Here is a 12,026-nt window from a genome sequence, read left to right as displayed (position 1 = left end):
AGCGCAGAACTTAAGTAAATCGTCGAAAAACGTTTATTTCGCAAAATAAATATCTGAATCGGTGAATGACTTTTGACAATTCTGACATATCGGGCATATTTTTTTATTATTAGTGTTCCCATAGTACGCAGGAGGTAAATACCGGAGAAATAAGGTTTTTGATTGAGTTTTTTTTCGTATAATACAAAGAAAAGTAAGTCAATTTGATTGAAGAATGTTTTATACGTTTTTTTTAGTAACTAATCTGGCAATACATCACAGTGTCGGAAAGAGATAGAACATAGGAGTAAAGGTGAATGAACCTGGCTTCAACTCATTGGTCGGCACGCAAAATCCATGGTATATAATATTCTTGAATTTTTCTTTTGAAGAAATCAAAATAAACTTACAAACAACAGTTTCAAGTTAAATTCAGCTATTTGAACATAGTTTAGAAGCGGAATACCTTATTTATTAGTTGCCGCTGTGATTAGCGACATTTATATCAAGTTGTTGACCTTGTAAGTATGCAATTTCTTACAAAAAATCATGGAAGTTTTTTCATATTGTCATTTAACGTGGTTGTTTTTTCGTGGCAGGCGATAATTATCAATTTTGATATAAGTTTGTAATGGTAATATAAGTTTATTCACGTATTAAATTTTATTGACCGGCACATTGGCTATTTTTAGTGCTAAAAAGCTGTTTTAGGTAATATTTGTTATTTTTAATATAATTCCATGTTTGTAAGTTCTGTTTAACACAGATACCTATAGGTAGCCACAATTAATATTAATAAATTGAATATATCAAGGATTATTATTATACCTTTTGATATTATTTGACTACAAATTGTTTTTTTTTGTAAGTATATAAGCAACAGACTCTTTAACACTAAAACTGATTGAGATTGACATTATTTACAAGGTCATTGTCAGTTGGTACGAAAATGTACATAAAGCCCTGTCTTAAGCATAATTCCTTAAATATATATTTTTTTTAATTATAAATGGGCTTACTCCTGGCCACAGACTAGCCAATGGCAAAGACGTAGTCTATGATGGAGTGAGCTTGCCCAGAAGATCAACAGCAACAATGTATAGGGTACAACCTGCAATTCCTTTCAGATAATTGCACCTTACCCACCAACGTACAAGGTGCTATCTGCTACAAAAAGAGATTGCAGATTTCACCTTGTACATTGTTGTCGTCGAGATGTTGCCTGTTCACTCTAGATTTGAAGGTTGCCAGGTTATATGACCATCTTTGTACAATTTCAATCTCATTTTCTCTTTAGTAGGGGTTGCTTTAAAAAAATCCTTATGGATATATTATAATTTCAGTTAAATTATAGGGTTCCTACTTTTTAACAAAACAGGTAATAAAATAAGTCAAATTAGGTACTTGGGTATTTCTATGCTATTTTTTACTGCATTTTAAGCACATTGGCATGTTATTGGCCGATTTAAAAAAGCAAACAGGATAATAATATAAGAAAAATACAAGACAACCAAAAACACATTGTCTCGCTCGAATCTAGAGCAGAGCCCAACTAGGGTAGTACTTCCGCCTTACAGAAGACCGCAGCCAAATAGCACTAGACCCTACTCATAGTGTTGTGTTCCTGTCGGTGAGCAAGGCTGCCAGAGCTCAACGAGGGTGCGGTGTGCTGATGACGGGAGGACTTACGCAACTAACTTGTTCCGTTTATTGTCCTTTGAGTCGTTGGCAACCCGAACCCTCCTTAGAACTTGTACACTCCTTTTTGCTGTGTACTTAACATAGCAAAAGGGAATGTACAAGTTTCTAATGCGGTGGCAAATGGACGCCTGCAACTCAAACAGTGTCACATACACTGTTTGAGTTGCAGGCGTCCATAGGTTACGGTGACCGCTTTACATCAGGCTTGCCATATACTTGTTTGCCAATGATGTAGTATAAAAAAAAAAAACAACGACACCAGGGGCCCGTTTCACAAAACTGAAATTTACAAGCGGAAGTCTCTTTCCAACTTGTCATATTAGACATTGACTACTGCTTGTAAATTGTAACTTGTAGCTTCAAGAAATGAGCCCCAGTTCATCAATAATGTGGTGATGGTAATGATGCGATTGGTGCGACTGAATGATCGCATAGAATAGGCTAGTTTCCTATACTTAAAATAAAATAATATGTTATGATGCAGTCCACAAAATAAAGCACCACATAATTAGAAGAAAAATATTTGTTTTGAATCTCTTTTTGGCCCTATGGTTGACTGGTAGAGAATGCCTTTTGGCATTTAGTCCGCCATTTGTACATTTTTGTGTATTTATGTGCAATAAAGTTTAAATAAATAAATAAGAAAAATATGGACAGCTGTTATAACGACCTGTGGGCCAAGAAAAGTACCGAATGGACACCAAACATAGTGCGGCGTGACGGCAGACCGCGAAGGAGATGGCGGCACGATCTTGACGTCTTTCAAAAAGATTGGCCGAACATTGCCTTAAACCGAGAAGCGTGGAAGAAAGAGAGGGAGGCCTTTGCCCAGCAGTGGGACACAACAGGCTAACAAATAAATAATAATAAATAAATAATAAGTTATTTTTAAACAAAATTTCTATTTAATTAGACAGAGAAAGATATAAAGTGAATGAATTGAATTTGAATGAATTGACTGTGACATCACATAGTATTTCATAGTAATTCCATATTAGCAAATCATTTAGACTATTCTTAAAAAAAAGCTGATTTGACTAGTAGGAAACTAGCCTATTACCCACTTGCCAAGTATTGTCGATGTAAAATGTATGGCTTGTTTGTTTAAGATGTATTTTATTTTCAGAGATACTTGGGAAGGATGGAAACAGGGCTAGTTGTGGAAGAAATAATAATCAAACCGGAGGTTATACTCATCTCAGATGACGAAACAGATGTCTACGAAGAGGCACCAAAGTAAGCTATTTATTATAAACTAGCTTTTGCCCGCGGCTTCGCTTGCGGTAGAAAGAGACAAAAGTAGCCTATGTCGCTCTCTATCCCTTCAACTGTCTCCACTTAAAAAATCACGTCAATTCGTCGCTCCGTTTGCCTTAAAAGACGGACAAACAGACACACAGACTTTCCCATTTATAATATTAGTATGGATTAGTATGGTATGGATACATGGGTTAATCAACTTTTTCTTGCCTGTTATTGCCATGGTTACGGTCCCCTGAGTCACGCTAGTTTTATGCAGAATTATGCTACTGAAATAATGCAAGCATGCATGTAGTCCAATGTTTGTAGGTGGCAAATTAAGGAAAGGGCTTGTTAACACCAGAAAAATGCATGTTTGCATAATTTTGCATAAAACCAGCGTGACTCAGGGGACCGTAACCATGACAATAACAGGCAAAAAAAAGTTGTCTCACCCAGATACATATATGTATAGATACAAAACATCCATCACTCAGGAACAAATAATAAAACCGCCTTCAAAAAAAAGCGTGTTACAAAACACGGAGAAACTAAAAAGCCAAAAATAATAAACCTTCGAATTCAGATTTCTTATCGGATTGCAATAATCTAAACATCCAAATTATAAACAAATCAATTATTTTTGTAGTCGGTACCAGACCTGTTCGTCGCCTTGCTATTTCCTGTTTGCCCTACCCAACCATACGCAGGCTGGTCCCGACTCCAAAAATAATTGATTTGTTTATAATTTGGATGTTTAGATTATTGCAATCCGATAAGAAATCTGAATTCGAAGGTTTATTATTTTTGGCTTTTTAGTTTCTCCGTGTTTTGTAACACGCTTTTTTTTTGAAGGCGGTTTTATTTTTTGTTAAAAAGTTAATTTATTTGTTGATTTTTAGTCGTTCCTAGTGATATTATATGTATCAGTCCGAATATATGTACAGTAGTGAAAGAATTGTCCTTTAACTCCTAACCATTGAGGAGTTGACCTTCCATCATCAGCCACATAAAATTATTACCATCAGGCGCAAATACTGGTGCACCTTTGAAAAATACACAAAAAACATTACATGTGCCTATAACATTTGAAGAGTTCCCTCGATTTCTCCAAGATCCCATCATCAGACCACGACTTGGTGCCAATGGGACCATCTCGGGGTTATACCCGTTCGATCAAAAAAAAAATTTTGAAAATCGGTCTACGATTCTCGGAGATATCGAGTAACATACATAAAAAAAAAAAAACATTCAGTCGAATTGAGAACCTCCTCCTTTTTTGAAGTCGGTTAAAAAAGCAAACCCCAAACTAAACAAAGTTTGTACTATGGGTGCTAGGCGACGATAAGTATACATATACATAGAAAACATCCATGACTCTGGAATGTGAGTGTGCAAGGGAAAACGTCCCACTTTGTTGATGGCTATAAAGTCGCTTTGTCAGTTTATTCATATAAAGATACAAGTAAATCTCGCCTTAATGGTAACTGATAAAGTGGGATGTTTTACAAAACACACTCACAAATATCTGTTTTTCATCACACAAATAAATGCCCTTACCGGGATTCGAACCCAGGACCGCGGCTTAGCCAGACCGGTCGTCATCTAAGATGCGAGGCATCTAAAAAAAACTAATTAGTCCGTCAGTTAGATTTTTTTTTTTTAATTAGCCTCTTTTGTGTCCCACTGCTGGGCAAAGGCCTCCCCTCGCTTTCTCCACTCGACCCTGTTGTTGGCATTTTCCCACCATTTCGGGTAGAATGCGTCCAGGTCGTCCCGCCATCTCCTTTTTGGTCTGCCTGCACCCCGGCCTGCCCCGTCTATGGTGTTTCGCGGGTCCCAGTCTGTAAATATTTTGGCCCACCTTTCCGGGTGCATGCGGCAGACATGTCCAGCCCAGTCCCACTTTAGCTTAGCGGTCTTGACGCCCACATCTACAACTCCAGTTCTGGAGCGTAGTTCCGTGTTTCTGATTCGGTCAGTTCTACGAACACCTAATATACTACGCTCCGTCGCTCGCTGGCAAACCTTGAGTTTCAACTTTAAAGCCTCAGTTAATGACCAAGTTTGTGCCCCGTAAGTCATGATAGGCAGGATGCACATGTCAAGGAGTTTGCGCTTAAGACACAGAGGAAGGTCACCCTTCATTAGCGCTTTCATGGACCAGAAGCTCTTCCAGGCATTCTTGATACGTCTATCGATTTCGACAGACTGCCTGTTTTCGAAGGATGCTATCTGGCCCAAGTAAACATACTCCTTGACGTATTGTATATCCTGCCCATCTACCACTATTCTATCCTCAGCTTGATTGGTCATCAACTGGGTTTTTGCTCTGTTCATTGAAAGTCCTACCTCAAGGCTTGCCGTGCTAAGATCTTGCAGCATTTGTTGCAGATGTGACGACGTATGGGAGAAGAGGACTATGTCGTCAGCAAATAGAAGAGGACTATGTCGTCAGCCGTCAGTTAGATTATCAAAGAATTTCAGACTCGTATTTTTCCTTTTTTCTCGTAAACGATAAATGACGACGATACAGTGCGTTGAAGTTTCGCGTGACGTCACGCCTAGGTACAGTCAAGTGTAAAAATATGGGTGCGTACAACTTATCAAAAATATGTCCCATAGCACTTTATGTCGGCGGAATAAGGTCTCGGTACATATTTTTGAGCGGATAAAATCGATACGGATTTTTGCACTTGACTGTACAATTTTTACTTAGAAGTGACGTCACAAGCCCCCACTTTGATGCTCTATATCTTTGTATTTTTTTCATTAATTAGAAAATGCGAAAAGTATGTGTTCAGTATTTTTGGACGATCTAAACAGATAGCCATTTTTTTATGTAGTCGTCATCCCTATTATCTGAACACCTACTTGTTTGTCACTATGTTATTTCTTTTACAGAAAACGCCGCCGGCGAGTAGTGAAGAAATCCCCCCACCCCTGTGAAGACTGTGACAAGATCTTTCAAACAGGATACGAACTTAAGAAACACAAGCGGACACACACAGGGGAAAGACCGTATATGTGCACGACTTGCGGCAAAACTTATACACAGCTGGGACACCTTAGTATCCACGCGTTGACGCATCAAGGTAAATATTAATCATCATCATCATCAAAAATCGAAATAAGATGTCATATATCAAAGAAAAAACCGGCCAAGAGCGTGTCGGCCACGCTCAGTGTAGGATTCCGTAGTTTTCCGTATTTTTCTCAAAAACTACTGAACCTATCAAGTTCAAAACAATTTTCCTAGAACTTAAACAAAGGATACTATAGACTAGACAGCCAAATAATAATACCACCACCGAACGAGATGGTCATACAAATTATGATAAGAGTGACAGAGCAAAATGTTATTTTTTGTCTGTCATAGTTTCACTTTTCCGCCGCTGCCACAAACGAGTTTGTGGCAAACAATAAGTACGTGACTTGTCAAGCTTATTATCCGCCCAAATTACGTAAATGTTTATGGTAAACTGTCAGCCATTTTTATTAAAGTACTTCTTAAATTCGCTCCATTATTCTATATCTGTCATCTGTCCCTTACGGGTGTACTCTTATGTCAAGTCTATAGTATCCTTCGTCTGAGTCCTAGAAAGTCTTTATAAAGTTCTATTTTCGTGAGTTAGAGGGGGGGGGACGCTTTTTTTTCGAAATTCCATTTTGTAGCAAGAAAATTAAAACTCTTATTCTGAAAAGTTTTTAATATTGTCACATGTCGAAAATAACCTAACCACAAAATTAAAATTTTGAAAAAAAAAATACCCCTAGAACAGTGGACTGATTTTCATGAAACATGGCTAAGAACACTCCCGACTAACTCAGCTTTCAGACAGTAAAAACTAAATCTATTTTTAACCCCCGACGCAAAAACGACAAAATACAAAATACAAAATCATTTATTCAGCAAATAGGCCACGGGGGCACTTTTACATGTCAACATTACAGAGTATTCATTAAAGTTAAACAAATGAAATTAATAGAAATATTAACTAAAAATATTAATCATAAGCAAAGTAGCTATACACTGATATAGAATTAGAGATGTATAAAGTCTCTAAATGTCATATTATTACTAACTATAATCAATACATAAAGAAAGTGCAAACAGATACAAAGATAAAAGAAATCTATAATACTTCAATAGTTGTAAAAGACTGAATATTACAAGTAAAAATATTATACTTAATCAAATAATCCATGGAGATGTATAGCGTCTCCAAGAGTCAAATTTTATAAAATTAAAATATTTAAAAGGAAAAACCTTTGTCAAATAATACAAAAAAAAAATACAGAAAATGAACAGCTAAATTACACATTTCAAGAGATGTACAAGTCTCTAGTTGTCAATCATTAAAGAACAAATCAAGTTTACAAATAAGGGCCAATCAAGGTTACAAATTAAGTTTAAAAATATAATCAAAATCTCAGACGGGGTTATAAGTTTGACGTGTCTGTCTGTCTGTCTGTTTGTCTGTCTGTCTGTTTGTCTGTCTGTCTGTCTGTTTGTCTGTCTGTGTGTGTGTCTGTCTGTGGCATCGTAGCTCCTGAACGGATGAACCGATTTCGATTTAGTTTTTTTTTATTTGAAAGCTGTGTTAGTCGGGAGTGTTCTTAGCCATGTTTCATGAAAATCGGTCCACTAGGTCGCGGTCGGGGTTTTTTTCAAAATTTTAATTTTGTGGTTAGGTTATATTTTATTTATTTATTTATTTATTTATTTTAGGTAATTACAAACATAAATCTCTAATTAATTTACATGGTATCGTTAAACCAATAAGGTTTGTCTCGATACCTATATCTATATCGGTTCATTCGTTCGGGAGCTACGACGCCGCAGAAATACACACACACAGGGAGACAGACAGAAAGACCAGACACGTCAAACTTATAACACCCCTTCGTTTTTATGTGGGGTGGGGTGTTATAAGTTTGACGTCTCTGGTCTTTCTGTCTGTCTCCCTGAGTGTGTGTATTGTTGTAAGTTGTTATAAGTTTGACGTGCCTGTCTGGAACGGATTTAGATTTAGTTTTTTTTTGTTTGAAAGCCGAATTAGTAAAGAGTGTTCTTACCCATGTTTCATGAAAATCGATCCACTATGTCGGGGTTTTTTTTTTCAATTTTATTTTTTTGTCACAAAAAAAGATTTTTTCTTCCAGGCATAAAGAACTTCAATTGTCACGAATGCGGCGCGTCCTTCTACAGAAAAGCGGACCTAGACCGCCACGAGAAAATCCACACAGGGGACAAACCTCACGAGTGCGAAATATGCTCCAAGAGTTTCGTTCAGAAGAATAACCTCGTCATGCATTTGAAGATGCATTCGGGAGACAAACCTCATGAGTGTCAGGTGAGTATCTTTTATATGAGCACACTTCGGATAATAGCGATCAAATAGGTATACAGGGTGCCCGCTAATTAATGGACAACCTTTTAACCACCAAGAGGGCACCTTATACTGGTCCAGAAAATCGATACTAAGGTTTAGTAAAAATCGCCTGGTTTTCGAGATTTTCACACTTTTTAAAATTTTAGGTTTTTTTTGATGAAGTTTTTTTTTTGAATCAAGGCCTAATTATAAAAAAAATGCACTTGGGAATATTTTTCAAAAAATAGAACGTAAAAATCTTTTTATTTGTGGCCTCCAAGATCATTTGAGTGAAATTAGGAACTAAAAAACCTAAAATTTTAAAAAGTGTGAAAATCTTGAAAACCAAGGTTAGGTTAGGTGGTCTTCTCCAAGGTTAGCTGGAAGAGATCCCTTATAGGGATAAGCTCGCCTTTGTATCTCTATTCCTACACATTGTATATAAACTGTTGTATACAATAAAGTGATTACTACTACTACTACTACTAAAACCAGGCGACTTTTACTAAACCTTAGTATCGATTTTCTGGACCAGTATAAGGTGCCTTCTTGGTGGTTAAAAGGTTGACCATTAATTACCGGGCACCCTGTATATGAAAGAGGCGCGTTCCTAGCACACAGTCTAAGCTCGTGTAGGTGAACGCGTACTATGCTTGTATGAGTGAGATATGACAGGTCGACTGGTCGCGTTCCTGACAGGCGGTAACTGTGAGCAAATACTATATAAACTCTTAGAGTTAATATGTGCAGCTTCTGACGTTTCCCATACAATGGACCGGCAACGATTTTAGCAGCGCCATCTAGCGGTACGAGTTGTTCAAAGTAAGTTTGTCAGACTTTTATTTAAGTAAATTAAAATAGAATATGCGATTACTTGATCTACTTTAACATTTTTAGACGGAATAAAACAAAAAAATAAGAATGTGTGACTTTTTTTAATTTTATACTTTATGAACTAAACTGTTTTGATCAACTCATGCCGCTGGGGGCGCTAGTATCGCGTGTTGCCAACTTTAGCACCAAGCTGCACGTATTACAGCAGTTCTCGAAAAGGTTGTACAAAAATTAAGGAAAAAGTTAAATTTGTTTTTATTAATTCCTATTTTGTTACCAAGATTTTGTTGATGAATTGAGATTTTATTAAGGTTTATTTCGTGATTAAGGTTCTCTAGTATCTATATTTTCTTAATTATAACAATTAACCTGTATATATCTTACGAAAGTCGACTTATATTACTAAATGTTGGTAACAAAATAGGATCAATTAAAATTTGCTGACGTGGCTATGTACAAAGTTGCCGGGAACTGCTCATTAACTCGTAGAGTTTACATAGTATTTGCTGTGAGGTAACACCGCAAATGTGATGTGACCTACACCACAGTATAATAAAGAGTACTATCGTACAGTATGGCCACTCCCGCTTCCCGCTGAAAGTGCCGCCCACTCTCGGTTACCTAACAGTTACCGCCTGTACCACGCGACCAGTCGACCTGTCTCTCATACAAGCATGGTGCGCGTTCACCTACACGAGCTTAGACTGTGTGCTAGGAACGCGCCTCTTTCATATATTTGATATTTGATCGTCTTGAAAATATTTGGGGAAAATATGATTTTGGCGACTTTGGTCACAGGGGTACGCTTTTTTATAAGGGCATGGTCAGTCCCGTATTAAATCGTCTATATCTATTTACTACCGTTTGCCCGCAGCTTCGCTCGCGTTAGAAAGAGACAAAAAGTAGCCTATGTCACTCTCCATCCCTTCAACTATCTCCACATAAAAAATCACGTCAATTCGTCGCTCCGTTTTGCCGTGAAAGACGGACAAACAAACAGACACACACACTTTCCCATTTATAATATTAGTATGGATTTATTATTATTTAAAATACTTATCTTTGTTTTCCAGGTGTGTAAAAAGCGTTTCCTGACCCGTAGCAAGCTGGTCCTACATTCCAAAAGGCACGAAAAAGACAAGAAGATCAAGAAAGAATTCCTCGATCGATCGATCACAGACGATTCGAATATTTACATTTTAGGTTAAGACCACAGGCCCCTTAGCCGAATGGCATTTCTGCAACGCGAAACGAAAACGAAACGCCGCGAAAGGTAGTCTGGCTCTGTCGCCAATAAGCAAGAGCGATGGAGATAGATATCTGAGCATTTCTTTTTTTTTTCGCCTCTTTTATGATATTTTTGAAAAAAAAAATATGCTATTTCTACTCAGAATCACTAGCTTTTTCAATCCTAGTAGTTAAATAACCTAACCACAAAATTAAAATTTTGAAAAAACCCCCGACCGCGACATAGTAGACCGATTTTCATGAAATATGGCTAAGAACACTCGACTAACTCAGCTTTCAGACAAAAAAAAACTAAATCGGTTCATCCGTTCGGGAGCTACGATGCCACAGACAGGCACACACACAGACAGACAGACAAACAGACAGACAGACAGACGGACGGACGGACGGTTAGACAGACAGACAGACAGACACGTCAAACTTATAACACCCCGTCGTTTTTGCGTCGGGGGTTAAAAAAATGTCCCATACGATTTTTTCTTATTTTGTTACCATTTTCAGTTGTGCGGGGTAACAAAGGAGGAAAGTAACAAAAATTTATGGAAAATCTGGGACACTTTTTGTCTCCCAGTGAGATTGAAAGTACTCGTGATTCTGAGTACAATTGACCTAAAATTCCCTAAAAAGCAAAAAAAAAAATGGCAAAAAAGAAATGCTCATCTACGAAAGAGATATTATCGTGAGCGTTTTGTGAGCGTTTGTGCATTTGGCTACGCATTCAGGAAAGTATATTATGTTAATAATAGTGTTCTTGCCTATGATGGTTTTTCCTGAAATAGTCCATTACGATACAAGTGCGTAAAAAAGGAAGTTCGAAACGAGTGGCGATAAATTAAAACACGACCTACGAATTTCCTTTTCGCACGTGTATCGTACGACGTTTTTCAGTACAGATGAGCCTCCGAAGTTTCGACCTGGCATATAATGAACCACTTCTCGCACTAGTGCGTAAAAAAGCGACCATCTGTACTGAAAATGGTATTTGTCATATACATTGACCTTATTATTTTGGTATTTTTTATTACTTATTGATCTCTTTCTAATTTTTTCGCGAATTATAGAATAAAATCGATAGCAGGTATCATGACGAAGCCTGGCCAGAAATACACAGTGTAACATGAGAAAACCGAATGATTTTAACAGAATAATATAATAGTTATTTGTTATACAAGGGGGCAAAGTCATATCATATCATATCATATATTTATTCAAAGAAAACAATACAGGTATTGTGTTTGAATTGAAGCCTTAAAACTAAATATAATGGAACAATAAAAATGGTAAGCCTAGATTATTAAACATTATGAAAAATTTCGTCTACGGTGTAAAAACAACTTCTCAATAAAAACTTTTTTAGTTCTTTTTGAAATAAAGCGTAATCTGTAATGATTTTAAGTTCTGTAGGCAATCGGTTATAAATACATATACCTTGATGGCCAGCGGAATGTGCAGCAACCTCGAGTCTGGGACGAAACTTTACCTTCATATTTTTGGTGCGCGTAAGTAGGCGTTCATGTTGCTCCGAAGAAGACTCGTTCCTTAGAAGCTTTGTGAGCAACACCAACACATACAAACTAGGCACTGTGAGAACTCCCAACTCTTTAAAAAAGTGTCTACACGAGACCCATGGGGGTATGCGGAAAATAGTAC

The 12,026-nt window shown here is 37.2% G+C and overlaps 1 protein-coding gene across 1 annotated transcript; it reads left to right on the top strand.

Moving 5' to 3' along the window:
• Window positions 1–354: 354 nt before the first annotated feature.
• On the top strand, window positions 355–10,424 carry LOC125239975 (gastrula zinc finger protein XlCGF49.1-like). The gene is made up of 5 exons (XM_048147769.1): window positions 355–500; window positions 2,807–2,916; window positions 5,824–6,014; window positions 8,086–8,276; window positions 10,202–10,424. Exons 2-5 carry the CDS (start codon window positions 2,822–2,824, stop codon window positions 10,334–10,336), a joined length of 612 nt encoding a protein of 203 aa, XP_048003726.1. The 5' UTR covers window positions 355–500; window positions 2,807–2,821; the 3' UTR covers window positions 10,337–10,424.
• Window positions 10,425–12,026: the final 1,602 nt, after the last annotated feature.

This window comes from Leguminivora glycinivorella, chromosome 26, assembly GCF_023078275.1.
Source record: "Leguminivora glycinivorella isolate SPB_JAAS2020 chromosome 26, LegGlyc_1.1, whole genome shotgun sequence".
NCBI lineage: Eukaryota > Metazoa > Arthropoda > Insecta > Lepidoptera > Tortricidae > Leguminivora > Leguminivora glycinivorella.
This window is presented reverse-complemented; position numbering and strand designations above follow the sequence as displayed.